Source organism: Camelina sativa, chromosome 5, assembly GCF_000633955.1.
Source record: "Camelina sativa cultivar DH55 chromosome 5, Cs, whole genome shotgun sequence".
Lineage (NCBI taxonomy): Eukaryota > Viridiplantae > Streptophyta > Magnoliopsida > Brassicales > Brassicaceae > Camelina > Camelina sativa.
In genome coordinates this window covers 3,571,862-3,590,198 of record NC_025689.1, presented here as the reverse complement: position 1 = coordinate 3,590,198, position 18,337 = coordinate 3,571,862, and the positions used below count along the sequence as shown (strand labels likewise).

At 32.0% G+C, this 18,337-nt stretch overlaps 3 protein-coding genes and 1 long non-coding RNA gene across 5 annotated transcripts; 3 read left to right on the top strand and 1 right to left on the bottom strand.

Annotated features, from left to right (window-relative positions):
- LOC104785291 (polyglutamine-binding protein 1-like) lies at window positions 820-4,447 on the top strand. Of its 2 annotated transcripts, XM_010510473.2 has the most exons (12): window positions 820-1,095; window positions 1,204-1,238; window positions 1,368-1,449; window positions 1,546-1,627; window positions 1,724-1,917; window positions 2,073-2,147; window positions 2,354-2,504; window positions 2,804-3,023; window positions 3,150-3,242; window positions 3,621-3,737; window positions 3,912-3,963; window positions 4,061-4,447. In XM_010510473.2, exons 1-12 carry the CDS (start codon window positions 952-954, stop codon window positions 4,214-4,216), a joined length of 1,401 nt encoding a protein of 466 aa, XP_010508775.1. In that variant the 5' UTR covers window positions 820-951; the 3' UTR covers window positions 4,217-4,447. The 2 variants fall into 2 exon arrangements, with proteins under 2 accessions (XP_010508775.1, XP_010508776.1); XM_010510474.2 differs by lacking the exon at window positions 820-1,095 and having other exon boundaries at window positions 1,221-1,231.
- Window positions 4,655-6,502, top strand: LOC104785290 (uncharacterized methyltransferase At2g41040, chloroplastic-like). The gene is made up of 7 exons (XM_010510471.2): window positions 4,655-5,022; window positions 5,105-5,214; window positions 5,318-5,458; window positions 5,556-5,637; window positions 5,709-6,017; window positions 6,105-6,209; window positions 6,289-6,502. Exons 1-7 carry the CDS (start codon window positions 4,828-4,830, stop codon window positions 6,415-6,417), a joined length of 1,071 nt encoding a protein of 356 aa, XP_010508773.1. The 5' UTR covers window positions 4,655-4,827; the 3' UTR covers window positions 6,418-6,502.
- On the bottom strand, window positions 6,543-9,680 carry LOC104785289. Its single transcript, XM_010510470.2, has 13 exons — window positions 9,429-9,680; window positions 8,767-8,959; window positions 8,620-8,662; window positions 8,499-8,525; window positions 8,325-8,414; window positions 8,072-8,232; window positions 7,784-7,946; window positions 7,570-7,692; window positions 7,346-7,465; window positions 7,219-7,239; window positions 7,077-7,135; window positions 6,890-6,980; window positions 6,543-6,803 (listed from the first exon to the last, which is right to left on the bottom strand). Exons 2-13 carry the CDS (start codon window positions 8,925-8,927, stop codon window positions 6,744-6,746), a joined length of 1,119 nt encoding a protein of 372 aa, XP_010508772.1. The 5' UTR covers window positions 8,928-8,959; window positions 9,429-9,680; the 3' UTR covers window positions 6,543-6,743.
- Window positions 12,651-13,542, top strand: LOC104785288. The gene is made up of 4 exons (XR_002037901.1): window positions 12,651-12,707; window positions 12,801-12,888; window positions 13,329-13,365; window positions 13,472-13,542. It is a non-coding gene; the product is annotated as an uncharacterized LOC104785288 (long non-coding RNA).

Sequence of the window (18,337 nt, the reverse complement as noted above, 5' to 3'; positions counted from 1 at the left end):
ACTTTGTCAATAAAGGATTTGATATCATGAGGCTGCAAAACAAGATAACGTCGAGTGAAACTTGTTAGTTCTGGGATGTAATAATTGCATCATATGTAATAATTGATTTGCAACGGAGGCCCAGAAACAGAGAGTAACCCAATAGGTTCTATCTTCCGGTCTGGTCATTAAAAAAAAATTACTCGAAATTGAAGATTCGGATACTTACTCTAATCGGGCAAGAAAACGGGTTTGCATATAACCATTTACACGTGTTTTAAAAATTGATTTAGGATTTGAACTTATTAATAATAACTAGGGGATTATATTACCGCGCTATGCGCGGTTTATAATTTATTAGCCTTTTATGATATGAGCAATAATTTGATAAGTTTTACAAATTGACTTTGGAATGCATTAGTTACCTTACTAAAGGATAATTTTAATTGGAAATAATGAACTTAAACTATCCCATATTTTCATGGCATTGTGGTCCATATACTTTGGCTTTCAGCCTCTTTCACAGGTCGTCTCTGCTGATTGTGCAGTTTGGTGATGAGCAATTCTCATTTTCAAAATCTCTAGACGCATTTCTTCAAATCTCTATGCTAGTTATTAATTATACACCTAGATTTCAGATTTGGATTTGTGTTAATATGAATGAGTCAATCAAATATGGAAATACGATTTGTCATGTGTGAACCTGTTTTCGTTGTTTACAATACTCGGATTCTTGTTATCTAATATATGGGCCCTTTTTAAGATATGGTCCTTAGTGTATGGGCCTAATTGCTTAAATATGGGCCCATAAAAGCTAGGGTTCGCCGGTCCGGATTCTTTCTGCGGGACTCTCTCTCAATCGCTCGTACTGGTTTGTTGAATTTGATTGGTAATCGGAAAAAGTGAATTACGTTGAATCTCTCAGTGTATAAAGGTTTTGGATTGGGGAGGTTGAAGGTTGAAACTTGAATAATGGGAGAAGAGCTGCAACATCATCATCAGAATGGTTCTTCTGCTCATAACCAGACAACTAATTATGGTTATGGAAGCTCGCTTGCCTACGATCAAGACATTGAATCTGCCGCAACCGCAAGCAATGCTCTTCTCCGAGAACAAGTACATATTATTATATAGTGCTTTCCTCGATTATAAGTTTCTAAATTTTTCATTCCAGGACGTGGGTGAAGGTGGTTAAGTTGATTCATTGTTGTGAATTTTTTTCAGGAAATTGAAACGCAGAAGATTATACAAGGTCAAAGGTTCTGTCTTTCTGCTGTATAATGAGCATCTTGCTGTTCTTATTAATGGGCTATTGTAAATTTCGTGTCTTTTAGTTGGTTTGTATAGCAAATTTGTGTTTAAAAATTGAAATTTTCATCTACTTTCAGAGAAGCTGGGACTTCAGTAGCTGGTGACTCTCAGCATAACACTGATATTCTTCGAGATCGTAATGACCCTAATGCTCTAAAGGTTTGTTTTTTTTTTATCCTCAAGCGGCTAATGGCTTAATAAGTCTTAATCATTCATGACATGAAGTTTTTTTTATACATATTTGTTACTATGTAGGAACATTTGCTAAAGTTAACTGCAAATCATAGAGCAGAAACAGCGGCAAAGCGTGGTGGGAGTGAGAGTACATGCGGAGAAGGTTATTCATATAGCTCATGAGCTCTCTCATGCATTTTTTTTGAAAAATTCACTAAACCTGTCCAATTAACGGCTTTGATCTATCTATATATACTAGGTAATGTGGATGTGGGAAACGGTTATGGTATACCAGGTGGAGCTGCGTACGCGGGTCACTCTGACTTCAGTGGGAAGCCTGAACCTACTACGGATGCTTCTTCAAACAATTTGCCTGAATATCTCAAACAAAAATTGAAGGCTAGGGGAATTCTCAGAGAAGGTACAGGGGCTGCTACATCCAACACGCAAGATGTAATTATCCATCTCTCTCACACTTTTATCTTTAGCCGCATATGTTTGCTATGACTTGACCATGATTCAGTTCAACCCCTTTTGTTTCAGTTTATGTTACTATCATTGTTGACCTATTGACGTATTTGTTTGCTTGTGATTCTTTACTTTTCCAGGCATCAGCGGTTAGTTGGAATAGACAGACGAACTTACCTTTTCCGACAAATGCAAGCACCTTACCATTAGGATGGGTATGAATGAGACAAACTTAACTTCTTTTTTCTTCGGTTATTCACTTGCTACACAATCAAATGCTGCATGCTGGGAAACTGTTTTGAAATTCTTCAAATGCGTTTAATAGTATGTTTTAATGCTTAAAGATGGCCACTTATGGTTCTTATGATGTGTTTATTAGTGTTAACTGTTAAGCCACTTAAACTTGTTCTGTTTTATTCAGGTAGATGCTAAAGATCCTGCAACTGGTGCTACATATTACTATAACCAACATACGGGAACATGCCAATGGGAAAGGCCTGTTGAGTTATCTTCCACCACGCCATCTTTGCCTCCTAAAGAAGATTGGATTGAAACACTTGATGAAACCTCTGGTATGCTATTTACTACACATATAGTCATCATTATGACTATCTCTTTGCTAAAATATGCATGTCGGCTATTATAAAAGTTTAATGTGTTTATCACCATCGAAAGAACCTAGATCATCACATGTTAGAAAATGGGAATGAGGAAATCCTTGTTTATTTCTGCTGGAAGTTTGTGCTCTCTTATTGACCAGTGTCTTCTGATTTCTGTTGTACTGTATACAGTACTCGCAATGCTTGCTTAATCTTTTGATCCGCTTTGGTTGCATCCCTGAGCTTTAGACCTTTTGATTCCTTATGCACAGGCCATAAGTATTACTACAATACAAGGACACATGTGTCGCAGTGGGAACCTCCAAGTTCTTTACAGAAGCCTGCTTCCACAAACTCTAACAACGCTGTCACGCAAAGTACTGTTAGTGGGAAGGGCGAGCATCATCCAGATCAGCTGCCAAGATGCTATGGATGTGGGGGATGGGGAGTGGGCCTTGTCCAGAGATGGGGTCACTGTATCCACTGTACCAGGTAGGAACCCTTTCGTTTTCTTGCTATGCTTTTTGAGTTAAATTGCTGCATAGAGACTGCTCGATTTGAGGCTTATGCCTCTCTCTCTGCCTTTGCTCACGAGGACTCATATTATATGTAATGCAGAGTTTTGAATCTCCCAGAACGTCAGTACTTGCCAGCAAGTTTAAACAATTTCACAAATGCAGGAGATTCTGCCCAAAAGAATCCGAATCAGAGGTAAGCTCTCAGAATCTTGTACGAGGATAAAGATCCTTCTGGTCTGTCATATCTCTTAGAAACTGAGTGTCTCATTACAGAACGAGATTTGACTCTTGTTCATTAGAGAACGAGTGTTTGACTCTTGTCCTCCTCCACATATCTGTTAGCAAATATTTAGACTACTCACTCATTTGGATATAACATTCTCTCATTTCTCTTTTCTCTTTTCTCTTTTCGGAAGGACAGAATCTCTGTTAGAGAGTCTACCAAATTTTCAACATGAAAATAAGGATGGAACACATTACATGTAGTAGCGAACTAGGAGGTTTCCATTTTACTTACTCTTGTAATTTTCAACTTACAAATGACGCAAAAAAATGGAAATAATTGAAACAGGTCCAGTTCAAAACCTCCTATGAAAAAGGGATTAGGCAAAAAACGTGCTCATGCCGATGATGATGAGGTGGATCCAATGGACCCAAGCTCTTACTCAGATGCTCCGCGGGGTGGCTGGTAATGTCCATAACACCCAATTTAACCACTTTGTAAATCGCCATGACCTATATCATCGTTGATATTTCTAACATGCTATCATATGTTACATACCAAATGTCAAACCAAGCATATTATTTATACTCCATAGGAATCACATAACATCAAGTTGATCTGATCCTTCGCATCTTGCAGGGTTGTTGGACTGAAAGGAGTACAACCGCGAGCTGCTGATACAACTGCCACGGTAAGGCCAATTGAGACTCTGGACTACTGACCCCACTAACTACATGGTGACAAAAATCTAGTTCCTCCTAACTTGGTGAAATGGATATGTGTTTCAGGGTCCTCTGTTTCAACAACGACCGTATCCGTCACCTGGAGCAGTTCTGAGGAGAAACGCAGAGGTGGCATCATCCCAGAAGAAGAAACCAAACTCTCAGTTCACGGAAATCACAAAGAGAGGCGATGGAAGTGATGGTCTTGGGGATGCAGATTGAGAGAGCTCGACTCATCTTATATAAGATAGATCCCATGTCTTCTACTGTTTTGTCTGTTGCTTTCTCTATATATGATATTGAAAGTAGGCTGTTTACTAGTTAATGAACACGATCGAGCTGTAATCTGATGTATTTAAGCACCGGGGTTCAGTGGTGTTTTGTATACATATAATCACCATCAGTTACTTCAGTATCTTCCATCTTCAACAATATCCAGAAACATTCTCCTAATTCTCAAAGAGCAACATGTTTTTAAAGTTGATGACTTTATGATATGAACAAATTCATTGGTATTCTGGATTAATTAGTTTGACTAAGAAAGAATCAAAAGATACAAATGACTTGTGAGTAAAGAGGCCATTCGATCATGTGGACCCAATTAAACCAAGTCCCTTATAAGAAAGTGAACGAATGAATGGTGAAAACGAGAAGTGTGCGTGCGCCTTTTATTTCGGCTGAACATAAAATTCGGACAACACATTTGTTGCTTCACCGATTTTGTTGTTGCAAGAAACGTCAAATTGTCTGAGCAAAGAACAGATTCCGTATAAATTGAGAGCCAAAACATATCTCTCTTTCTCTGCTCCTTGACTCTGTAACTGTCTGCTCTAATGGCGATGGCCGCACTAACAGCTTCTTCTTCTTCTTCTTCTGCTATTACTCTCCTCAACAAGCCTTTCTTCCCTAACCGCTCTTATTTCTTCTCCTCTAATTCACACTCTCCTCTTCTCCGATTCTCTGCTTCTTCTTCCTCTGTTCGTCCCCGTTTCCCTTCTGCCGCCATAAGCTCCGTTGCTCCTGAATCGGTGCGTTCTGCTTTTCTTTTCTTGATTTCGTTTACAAGCTTTGTAGAATGATTGATTACATAGAATTCAATGGTACTTACAGGACTTAAATAAGAATGGAACTTCAAAAATTGAAATAGAGGAGACTCAAGTGTTTGCGTGTCCTGTTTGCTATGAACCACTTATGAGGAAAGGACCTTCAGGTATCAACCTGTAAGTTCTTGTTTTACCTCCTCACTTTGTTAATGGTTATATAGTTTTGTTTCTTTCTTTTATTTTTCTCTAAAGCTTTGTTTTGTTTTGTGTGAATCTGCAGACAAGCAATCTACAGGTCTGGATTCAAGTGTGGACGGTGTAACAAGACATACTCTAGCAAAGATGAATACTTGGATTTAACTGTCACTGCTGATTTGGAAGATTATGATGAAGTCAAACCCATTACTACCGAGCTCTTTCGGTACATTTCTTCTTTTTATCCACCTTCACTAACCATCTCTGTGCTGTTAGCTAAGTCTTGTTTGAGCCTCTTTGTGTGTGTGTGTGTGTGTGTGTAGGAGTCCATTAGTATCATTTTTGTATGAAAGAGGTTGGCGGCAAAACTTTAAGAGAAGTGGCTTTCCCGGTCCAGATGAAGAGGTAACTACATCTTTGGTCTTTTTTGTTGATCTTGTTCTTTCCTCATGGTCTTAAATACTTTGAAAATGCAGTTTAGAATGGCTGAGGAATACTTCAAAGAAGCAGAAGGTGGGGTTCTTGTGGATGTTAGTTGCGGAAGCGGTTTGTTTTCTCGGAAATTTGCCAAGTCTGGAAAATACTCGGGAGTGATTGCCCTCGACTACTCTGAAAACATGCTTCGTCAGTGCAAAGAATTCATAAAAAACGATGATACTTTCGACAACTCAACTAATATAGCGGTTGTGAGAGCAGATGTTTCTCGTCTCCCTTTCCCTTCAGGTTCTGTTGATGCAGTTCATGCTGGTGCTGCCTTGCACTGTTGGCCTTCTCCTACTAATGCTGTAAGTTCTTGAAATTTTCTCCATAGCTTCGTAGTTGTTTTGCAAATGACATGACACTTGTTAATTTTTTTTCTTGTTGGTTTCAAGATTGCTGAGATCTGTCGTGTTCTAAGAAGTGGAGGTGTCTTTGTCGGGACAACTTTTCTCAGATACAGTCCTTCGACTCCTTGGATTATTCGTCCTTTCCAATCGGTAAAGAGAATTGTAATGATCAGAAGTGGTTAGTCTATAGCATAGATTTTGATCTTTTATGAATTTTGGATATTTGCAGAGAATTCTGCAGAGCTACAATTACTTGATGCAGGATGAGATCAAGGATGTGTGCACATCATGTGGTCTCACAGATTATGAAGATTATATTCAGGATTCTTTTATTATGTTTACTGCTCGCAAGCCATAGAGAGAGTCAGAGAGACCTCTCTTCATGTAACTACATTTATTATTATATACAAAATTACAGTAATATAAACTGGTTGATGGAGAGTGATTTTTGTTTTTGTGACAATTGTTGAAATCATTCATATCTGAGTAGAAACAACTTTATATTATTAAAACTCATAAATCCAAGAGTAGTTTCATCAGTGCACAAAAGAAAATTTAAAAACTCAATCCCGTTAAGAAAGAAGACAAATAAATTGAGATGAATCTTGCTAGTCAGATCAGATCAAAACTGTATCTGTTGGAAGCCTTGTGGGGGTAGCCACGCCTTAGACAGCTTCTGTGGTTTCATGCTTCTTCTTTGTTAGTGTCTTTGCGACAGCGGAAGTGGAAAAACTGAAGCAGGATCTGAAACAAAGAATAAATGAAGTTTAGAGAGCTCAGTGAAAAGAAAGGAATCAAAGATCATGAAGTTGATGAGAGAGATTGTATACAAGAAAATCAAGCACAACACATCCTCCTGCATCAACAAGCCATGGTAGATTAGGTGCAATTTTTAACCATTCCACACTGTGCACAAGAATGCTGCAACCAAAACAGAAAAAGGGAGTTAAACAGGTCTAAGGAGTTCAACCAGAGATTCTTTAGAGACTTGAAGGCATAAAGATTGTTGATCTTCACCTTCCAACATAAGTCATATTGCCAATTAATGCAAATAAGAACATCAATGGATTCAACCCCTGCAATTTCAAAAGAAGAGCATCAAATGGATTCTTCAGATACAACACTCTTACTTGCGCCGTATTGATTAATACTCGCTTACCTCCACATGACCTCTCCTCATCTGCCAAAAAGAAGATATCGGAAATGAACATTTGATTTAGCTAAAACTGTTATAAACAATAGATCAAAAGAATAAATTAGTTATAGACGATTCAAAAGCCTCTTACATTGAGACATATTTGGGGAAGCCTTCCACCCAAGTAAATGGCTGTCATTGCCCAACCCAAAAACATTCCAGTTCTGCTGCTTTCTCCATCACCATGTTCTACTAAATTGCCGCTACTGACCTGAAACAGAACCAATAGTAGTCACAATTTGCATTTACAGTTCCTTCGACATAAAAGCACGTAGACATGAAATGCATAAATTATAGTGTGCCACTTATGAGTACCTGCAAAAGCTTTCTTGCTGCTTGAACTACAAATACTCTATCTCTCTCTCCCAAAGCCGCAGTTCTTGATTCACTTAGCAAATTGGGAAGGTTGAGTGTTCCAAGAAACATGAACGCTGACACCTATAAGAGAATAATCTAATGTTATTCTTATTCTATAATAAAACCGCTTGGATTTTGGAAATCAACACAAGGCATTGTGAACAATGCTAACCACGCATAGCAGTGATTTGGTGGAAGGAGGCAATGAAGGAGGTGAGGCATCCTCAGGAAGCAATGGCTCTTCAAGAGTTGGTTCACTGTGACCACGAGCCATTCTCTGAGCTAAGACAGATCCAGCTGGTGGTGTATGACTACTCGACAATGATCTTGCCGACCTGACAGAATTAAAACGTGAAAAAAAAGAATCTCAGAGCCTCTGAACAAATCTTTTGCTTTCATATATTTTCTTTCATCAGAATGCTAGAGTAGCCTAAGCAAAGAATCTAAATGGCATCAATACGTGTAAAATAGTTCTCTTCCGGTAAAGCTATTTCTATGACTCCCAGGAATCATAGTGATAGGTGTCGTATGACCGCCACAAGAAGCAGTATCAGAGCTATTTCTCCATCGGCCAGGAATTCTCACGTCGATGCTTATGTTTGCAATACGTTCTGCTTCAACCTACACCAGGCATTCATACTCGAGCTGTTTAAGTATCAACGCATAATTAACAGGCTCAAAAACAAGAAAAGAACACTGCTCAGATAGCATACCCTCTGATTTCTTCTGTTTTTCAACCGGGGATAGACATGTCCGTAATATAAAGATTGAAAAAAGAGAGCTGATGTAGTCACTGTATACAACTGCAAAGAAATCACACATATCAAGCAAAGATACAAACAAACACTGTAAAACATGCAGCTGCTTTTAGTCTTTTTGTAATATACCAGTGCCATGTAGAACTGTGTTGGAAGCTGCAAAAGGATTAAAATTTTTAGAATTAGCTTTACGCTACTCAAGGTGAGACAACAAGATTGAGAAAACTTAGGTTCTAGTAGATTCACTCACAGTAGCTGGTTCCATCAAGCAGCCAAGAAGATTGAAGATATCCCTACACCAATTTTCAAAATTTTCCCAATTCCCATTAAACAAAAGGGGATCGTCAATTCACTCAATGAACAATTGAAAAAAAGCAAAGCCATTAGATCATATTACCCAATAATCCACGTCGTTAAGAAGGCAAGAGAGAGACCTTCAGTGGATTTCTCACTGTAATTAGTCATAATCTGAGGTATCTCAGCAACACCCCAACTGATAACACTGATGACACCAAGAGATAGTGACAACCCTTCTCTAAAACTACTGTGGAGAAACATCTTTCTTCACACCCAAAGAAAAAGATCACAACCTGTGTAAACCCCAAACTAAGTCCCTTAATGAGAGCAAAGATAACGTCTTTTTGATTGTGTAAAACACTAAGAAGAAAAAGAGAGGTTTTTTAAAAGAGGAAAAATATTTCAAAACAGTAGAAAACGAATCCTAGAGAAATAAAAACTCAGTCAATAAATTCAATGTTTTTGGTTTTTATGGTATCTACTAGATTCACAAACAAAAAAGACCCCACAAAATCTGAATATTCTCCACCCCACAAAAACCCAAATCAACCCAGGATTCAGAGTCTTCCAAATAAGGTAACAGAATCGAAAACGTTACATACAATCTGGTTTCGACATTTACACCATTTGTTAACATACTACCTATTCGTGCAGGTTTAATTAAAAAATAAAATAAAAAAAGCAAGAGACATCATCGATTTAATGATACATTACATTAGGAGAAACGATATACAGAGGAATGAAACCAAAGAAAGGTGTTACCTTTTCCAGAAGAAACCCGTGAAATGATTGGTTCCGACGGGTTTTGGTTCAAAGATGAGATAAAGGAGAGGCCTTTAAGCGTTGTTAGCTTTTGGGTGACGACTGCTTTCGTTTGTCTTTTTTTTTTTTTTTTTTTGGTTTCTTTTTTTGTTCGTTCCTTCTGGAAAACACAAATCAATCCTCACAGAGAGTTTTCTGTAATTTCTTTTTCTCGTTGTGTTTATTTTTAATTTTAGTTTCCTTTTTTTTGCATTATTGTCGCTATGAAGAAGAGAGTAGTGGATTTGGTTTCGATTTTGGTCTTATTATGTCTGTTTTTGGAAAAAAAAAAAAATATGTCACGTCGGCAAAAAGTGAATGACCAAATAAAAGATATCCTTTTGGATTTAGTCTACCTAATTAAAAAAAAAACATGTGCAATGATATTTTTGCCGATAAACATAACTCGAAATATGTGTACTAGTTCCAAAATTATGATTGATTTAGCCTAATTTAGTGATAAAAGTAAAACTAGAGCAAAACAGTCACTATTATGAAACAAACATTAAAATAAAAATGTGTTTAAAATGTATATATAGCGAAATAGAAGGAAGAAAAAAAAAACAATACAAATGAGCATGACAATGTTTGAATAATGAGTGTTAATGTAGAGTGGATGTAATAATGATTTAACTAAACTTTACAAATTTCTTCGTATAATCGAAAATAAATTATTAATTAATGTAATAATAATGATCAAACTTTCACTATAATCTTTTTTTTTTCTTACTAGCACACTGACTTTTAAAACTTCGTTTTTGTTTTCATAATTCATATAGTAGTGGCAACTGGCAAGTGGTCTCTCTTTATGAGCATGTAAACAAATGTAAAATTCATTTTGTAATAAACTAATTTGTTGGATGGAATGGTTAAAAATAATATTATATTAATGATATATATTGGAGATGCTTATTGTTAATTGTTATATGTTTTCTGCTGTGCATGTTATTAGTATTATGGCAGATTAGTCATGATTATGTTGTGGGTTTAATTAAATAGTATAAGATGCTTATTGTATATTAAAAAAACAGGTCGGTTGTTTCAGTTGGATATAATTGTTAGGAATGATATCATGTTGATGTTTTATCGGAGTTGGTTATGAGTCATGTTTCCGATGTGTATATTATTGGATATTAGTTTATTATTGGTATTATGGTTGGTTAATAATGTTTATTTAGTTGGTTTAATTAGTTAGTATGAGATGCTTGATTAATACAGAAAAAGAAAACACGTCGGGTTGTTTCAACAATAAAACATAAATTGTATTGCAATTAATACATCAAAGTGTAAAATGATGAGTGTTATTTTTTTACATCAATAAGTTTTTCTTTTTCTGGCAAACATTATTGGAGTTACATTTTATAGAATTAATACATAGTATACAATAAATCTTATATATATTATAATAAAGAAGTAAAGAAATAAAAGAGAAAATTATTATTTTGGACAATATGCTACACAAATTAAAGAATAAATTGAATATCTTATAATGTATAATATCAAACTATAGTTTGTTTTAAATATAAATTTAAATAATGTATGTCATATAAAGTTAACTGAAATAATACAATGAAAATATTAAAGAGAAAATGACAGATGTTGCAAGAAGAGAGTACCAAATAACAACTTCTTAGAGCTTGTTAGTAAAATGTTAAGAGAACCTTACTAATATATCAAAAAAGATATTACTAAAATGTTAAGTTATTTCAAAAATGACATTGCTAAAATGTCAAGATATTTTTTTGGATAATTTTTTATGTATATAATTTTGAGAAGAATGAGTGCCTCTTGTCAGTTTTTTAAAGTATGAGATTAAGAAAACTTTACATTATTATATAAAAATAAAGAAATACACAAAGATAATGTTAGTTGAATAAAAAAATTATAGAATTTACAAATTTATTTGAAGTTTGAGATTTGAGGGTTATTGAGATAATATGTGTCTTTTTTTATAGGGAATATCAGAGTTAGAAGCCTTTTATAAATTTATTATTTAATTAGGTAGTTAATGCAATAATCCTTATATCAATTTATATTTATAAGGAGTTACATAAGCTATATGAGAGTTACAAAATGTAATAAACACATATTAATATATTTTAATAATTTATTATGTGTCTAATTGTTATTAGTCATTTATTACAATATTACTAGTACTATGGCGGTTACAAAAGTGTCTACATATAACATAAATAAATAATTTCAATAAAATGAAATTAAGTACCTTAAAGACGTATATGATTAATAATATGAGAGTTACAATATATGTGATAGAATTTGAAATTTAGTATAATACGTGAGAAATTTCACCAAAAATACGTTCATTAGTTGTTTTAAGTATTATTTTTTTGGTTAATATAACTAAAAATATATGATAGAAATTTCAGCATAATCAAATTAATATGAGAGTTACAAAATATGTGATAAAATATGAAATTCAATAAAATATGTGAGAAGGTCCATAAATACTTATATTTATTATTTTCAAGTATAAATTGTTAATGTTACTAACAATATATGATAGGAATTTCTATATCTACTATAATAAATAAATAAATAAAGGAAAAAGATATAAAAAAGAAAATAACTATTTATGCTACACAAACTAAAAAATAAGTTGAACATCTCAAAATGTATAATATCAAATTATATTTTTTTCAATATAAATATAAATAAAAAATGTATGTCATATAAAGTTAATTGAAAAAAATACAATAAAGATATTAAAGAGAAAATGACACGCGTTGCAAGAAGAGAGTGTCAAATGACCATTTCTTAGAGAAAAATAAAAGTCATTATTTTGGACTATTTACTACACAAATTAAAGAATAAATTAAACATCTTATAAAGTATAATATTAGGTCTTAAATATAAAAATAAATAAGATAATGTATGTCATATAAAGTTAATTGAAAAATATACTAAAACTATTATAGTGAAAATAACACATGTTACAAGAAAAGAGTGTCAAATGGCATTTGGCAACTTCTTAGAGCTTGTTAAAAGGGAACCTTACTTTATTATATAAGATATTCTATATCCGCTATCATAATAAGATGAATTTAACTTTTAATAAATTTTTATTATTATTCATCCAACTTTTAATGATAAGACTTTATATCTTAATACTCCTTTGATTATAAATACACAATACATTTCATTTAAAATCTCCATCAATAACTAGTGCAATCTAAAAGTTTTTGAAAGAAAGTGACTATTTGATCAAAAACATGAATTTTGGTACGTTTTTCCTTCTTCATTAATTGTTCATAACTTTTTCTGTGGTTACATCTCTGTTTAGAATTGATATATTAAACTTTACAATTTGTACAGATTATGGAGATACTAAAATTATATGGCCAACAGCAGATCACAATGTCACTATAGTCTGGCTTCACGATATCGGACATAATGGCAGAGAGTAACACAATCACATGTTTTACTTTTTATTATTATTATATATATATATATATATATATATATATGATTCGTGTTTCAAGTATCTAAGTTACCTATTTCGTTATAACAAAAGTTTAAAATCAGTGACATCTTCTACTAATAGAGTAATTTATAAACATTTCAAAAAAGTATTTTTAAAAGTTGACTTTGACATGTTCTACAAATATTATGATTTGATTTGAAGTGTTATTTGTATATAATTTTTTGTTTTCTTTTTAGTATTAAAATATTGGTGACCTGACAAGAATAATTAAGAACTTTTCTCTCTCATACAATTTCACATAAATTTCATTTCTTATGTTCTCACTTCATTAAAGTTATATATAAGTAAAATTGTGTTCTTCTCTGTAATTGAAGTGTATCTCTGATCACTCTATATATGTCTATTCTTTCTGCATGCAGCTCAGCTAGATTTGTACGTCAACTGAATCTTCCAAATGTATGGATCCAAGCAAATGTTAAATTTTGCCATATATCTTTTTTTACTTTAGTCAAACAGAAACCCAATTGAAATTTCTTATTAGAATATATGATTTTATGCATAGGTAAAATGGATTTGTCCGACTGCTCCAGTACGTCCTGTCACTTCCTATGGTGGAACAGAATATACTGCTTGTAAGATATACTACTTGGCTTTAAACTTGAGAAATACACTAGTATTAATTAATTTTTTCTAAAATTCTAATTTAAAACTAATAATATTGTATATAAAATTTTAGGGGCCGATGTCAGCGAAATTTCTGAGGACATGGAAGAGGATTTGGTTTCTTTCAATTTAGTTTCTGCCTTTGTTATTAGCCTTTTACAAGATGAACCAAGCAATGGTAACCCATAATCATCAACATTCAACACATAGCATGCTTGGTTTTCTACTATGCATCAAATTTTTATATCAAATCTATTAATCCAATTGGTTTTGATAGTCATGATAGGACTAGGAGGTTTCGGCTTGGGTGCAGCGGTAGCTCTCTACTATGCGTCTTCTTTTATCACAGGAACGCTAACCATAAACCTACGATTTATTGTTGGAATCAACGGATGGCTTCCCGCTCGGAGGTAGGCTCGTTTTAAACCGTAATGTCACTATTTGTAAGAAAACTTAAGTTACACAATTTTTAGACGTGGTATAAACCTAAATCAATCTTGCAGGAATTTTCTGGACAATTTAACATTTGATTATGGTTATGAAAGTTTTGCTCCATCGCTACCAATCTTAGTTACACAAGGAAGTTGTATGTGTTTATTGACATCTACAGATCTACATTACAATTTAAATATCAATCGCGAGAGGATGTTGATTCTTATTAATTATTCTTTTTTTTTCTTTTCTTTTATGTGTATGTCACAGCTGATAATGTAGTTCCCTTCCAATTTGGATTCACATGTGCTCAGATTCTTAGCACGGCTGGATTTCCAGTTACGTTTAAACAAAACGAAGGGTATCTAAACATGAAATTAACTTCACTTTTTTATTTGAATAAATTTACTACTTGACCTTATTTTTCTGGATCCAATTTTGGGGTTATACCTTGTGCAGTGATCATTATACAATCCTTCCAGAAGTAATCGATGATGTTCGCTCATGGCTCATGAATCTCCAACTCTAAAGTCAATAATGCTCACCACTGCGTAGAGAAAGGAATTGGAGAACAAAATTAACTATCATACAATATACTACATTCATTTTTAAATTTCTCATTTGTTGTTCAATAATATATATGAATATTATATTATATTAACTACATTTAAACAAAACTAATTACTTTATAAGATTTAAGTTATATAATTACTTTGCAACTTTGATGAGATGTCAATTTACCTAAAAAAAGTTTTCTTTTCTTTTATTCATATGATGTTCTACAGATTATTGGATTGTGTTCCACCCAAATATGTTGTTTTATTTTTTTACGCTTTAATTTGATATTGTAGACCAATCAAACAAATTCTTTTCTTTTGGTCAACCTGAAACAGATACTAAGTAAACAAAATATTATTAACTACTTTAAATAGATTATGCCTCGAAGTAAAAATTTTGTTATGAAATAAATTGTGTTCGACCCGATTTAGTATAAATTTTTTTGCCATCCATCCAACTTTTATAGAAGGTGTGATTTTGTAAACTTTTTTAAAAGGTGTGATTTTGTCAACTTTTAATATTAAGATTTTTCTTTCATAAGGCTCATTTCTTGATTAAAAAAAAAAAGAAAATAGAAAAATTCATTTCTTTTATAAATACACAATGTTGTATCGGGAAAAATGTCATTAAAATCATGAACTTTCAAATTTTGGCCATTTAAAACATGAACTTTGTTGTAGGCCATTTAAAACATCAACTTTCGTTGACTAGCTTTTTTAAATATGAAGTTTCGTTGACCAGCCCAAAAAAGACATAACGTTAAATCCGATAATTGACCTATTAACAGATGTTACTATGCCGTTAATCACTCCGTTACTGACAAACCGACATCGTTTTAATTAAAGTTTTAGTTTGAAATAATGTCATTTAAATCATGAACTTTTAAATATAGGTCATTTAAATCATGAACTTGTAAATGTATGTCATTTAAACCATGAACTTTTAATTTATGTCATTTAAACCATGAACTCGCCCTGGGCGTTCGGTAAAAAACAGACAACATAAAATTTTTGGTTATCGGAACAAATCGAAGAGAGAAAGCTTAATCGTTTGGTGCAATTGCTTTGAATAACCGGATTTTAGTTCGGTTCGGTAATCGAATCGATTAGTTTATTAGAAATTGTAGAAGTATATAAGCCTATTTGGCTAACCCGTTTAACCCTAGTTTAGTTTATCTCTTCTTTCTTTGACTCTGCCTCATGATGCAATTCTGAGAAAGAGAGAGAAGAACATCAGTTCATCATTCTTTGTCGATCTTTGTCATGTATTTTGTGTCTTTTTGTTTTTGTCTTGAATCTTTTTCATTTATTAGGACACTACACTAGAGTCTGAAGGAATGATCATCTTGTTTTAGGATACTACACTAGAGTTTGAAAGATTGATCACCATTTTTATGTATTATGGTTTACATAATAAATTTGAAAGTTCATGGTTTAAATGACATACATTTACAAGTTCATGGTTTAAATGACATACATTTACAAGTTCATGGTTTAAATGGCCTATATTTAAAAGTTCATGGTTTAAATAACACTTTTCGAATTAAAACTTCTATTAAAACGATGTTGTTTTGTTAGTAATGGAGTGATTAACGGCATAGTAACGTCTGTTAGTAGGTCAATTATCGGATTTAACGTCATGTCTTTTTTGACCTGGTCAACGAAACTTCATGTTTAAAAAAGCTAGTCAACGAAAGTTGATGTTTTAAATGGCCTACAACAAAGTTCATGTTTTAAATAGCCAAAATTTGAAAGTTCATGATTTTAATGACATTTTCCCTGCCTTCTCTTATATTTTTGTAACATCCACAAAAAAATTTATAGGATTTCGGGATGGATGTCGATTGACACCAAGGTGTAATCATATATATAAAAGTAGAGTTTCAGTCTCTCCTTATTAGTCCGCTTGGCAATGCAATTTTAACAAAAAAAAATTATATTAAAACACAAATTTAAAACAATTAATTTTTATATTTAACTCACATAATATAAAACTGAAATCTTTATAGCTTCTCCCTATAAATTATGCATTAACTTTATTTCTCCACTAAGTTGTATTAATCAATTGTATTAAAACAAAACAATAAATTAGAATTGTAACTCTCATTTTTCTAAATGTAATTTTTCATCATTTCTCTTCCTATAAATACTCATTATCTTATTCTCTTAGTCTATCACTCTTTCATTCTCTCATCTTCTTCCACTACTCTCAAATCTCTTTTTTGTTTTGTTTTGTTTTGTTTTGTTTTTTTTTTGTTATTGTTGTTGTATGGGTTATAAAAAATCAAATCAAATATCATTGTAAAAGCTTAGTTTTAGAGTTTGTATGATATGTATATCTTATATATTTATTTTAATCTTTTAAAATGTTTATCTCCATTTTCTATTTTATATTAACATCTTATAAGTCATTATTTTCATACTTCCTTACAATATTCACCACACAATAAGATCATAAAGTTGAAATGATCCATATGTAATTATCTATTATGTCTCTGGTTATCTCACATATTCATGTATCATTTTTAATAATTTATAAAGATCAATATAATATTTAAAGATCAATATAATTATCCATTTATCCATTTATAAAGACTATTTTGTTTTGTGATTCAATTGTTAAATCTGCAGATATCAATATAATATATATATATATATATATATTTGATTTGAGGTTTTTGAAAACAAAAAGAACATAATTAAACAATTGGTTTTTTGTGTCTTTAATCAAAATAAAAAATGATCCAAAAAACAAAACATATTCAACTGGAACTTAAATATAAAAATAAAATATAATTTTAAAATATCATTTCACTAAATTCTCTAAAGATGAAACCATTAGTATGAAATCTAGCACTATAAATTAAATTGATGAGTGAAAACCAAAAAAATATAAGTTATCCTTGGGATTTTAAAAATTATTGAGATTGAAGAATTTATATAATTTAATAAGAAAACAAAATTATATTAAAACACAAATTTAAAACAATTAATTTTCACATTTAACTCACATAATATGAAACTGAAATCTTTATAGATTCTCCCTATAAATTATGCATTAACTTTATTTCTCCACTAAGTTGTATTAATCAATTGTATTAAAACAAAACAATAAATTAGAATTGTAACTCTCATTTACTCTCAAATGTAACTCCTATCCAATAATTGTACATTAATTCATTCCTCCTACTAACTTATTATCTTTCAAGAGAAATTATTTTTGGTTAAATTTTAATATTTTTATTTATTTTGGTTGGCTAAACTTATATTCATATTTTGGTTGGCTAAATTAATATATTTCTCATGTAAAATTATTGTTTATAATATATTTCTCATTTCAAAGTTTAAAGCAATATATCATATATATAAAAGTAAGGTTTTGGTCTCTCCTTATTGGTTGATTTTCATTTAATGTTTTCTAATTTTTTTTTATTTTTTTTTTTGCTTTCTAATTGCTTTAAACAATATTTAAGATCCAATAAACACAATACATTTAACTCACACATTAAAATAAAATTATAACTGAAAATAAAATAAATTATGCATTAATCATATTCTACCACTCAATTCTATTCAAACACAATAAATTACTATTGTAACTCCATAGTTCTAAATGTAACTTCCATCATTTCTTATCATATAAATAAGCATTCTCTCAATCTATCATTCTCTCATATTGACATTCTTTTACTATCTCATTTTCACATTCTCTCATTCTCTTCTACAATACCTCAAATCATTTTTCGTTTTTTTTTTTTTTATTTTTGATTTCTTAT

Excerpts from the sequence above, each read along its gene's own strand:
- LOC104785291 (XM_010510473.2), top strand. The coding sequence starts at position 952 with ATGGGAGAAGAGCTGCAACATCATCATCAGAATGGTTCTTCTGCTCAT. Across the intron at positions 3,243-3,620 it reads CAAAAGAATCCGAATCAGAG|GTCCAGTTCAAAACCTCCTA; the intron begins GTAAGCTCTCAG and ends TAATTGAAACAG. Across the intron at positions 3,738-3,911 it reads GATGCTCCGCGGGGTGGCTG|GGTTGTTGGACTGAAAGGAG; the intron begins GTAATGTCCATA and ends CGCATCTTGCAG.
- LOC104785290 (XM_010510471.2), top strand. The coding sequence starts at position 4,828 with ATGGCGATGGCCGCACTAACAGCTTCTTCTTCTTCTTCTTCTGCTATT. Across the intron at positions 5,459-5,555 it reads ATTACTACCGAGCTCTTTCG|GAGTCCATTAGTATCATTTT; the intron begins GTACATTTCTTC and ends GTGTGTGTGTAG. Across the intron at positions 5,638-5,708 it reads TTCCCGGTCCAGATGAAGAG|TTTAGAATGGCTGAGGAATA; the intron begins GTAACTACATCT and ends TTGAAAATGCAG.
- LOC104785289 (XM_010510470.2), bottom strand. The coding sequence starts at position 8,927 with ATGTTTCTCCACAGTAGTTTTAGAGAAGGGTTGTCACTATCTCTTGGT. Across the intron at positions 8,415-8,498 it reads CACAGTTCTACATGGCACTG|TTGTATACAGTGACTACATC; the intron begins GTATATTACAAA and ends ATTTCTTTGCAG. Across the intron at positions 7,693-7,783 it reads CCAAATCACTGCTATGCGTG|GTGTCAGCGTTCATGTTTCT; the intron begins GTTAGCATTGTT and ends ATTCTCTTATAG.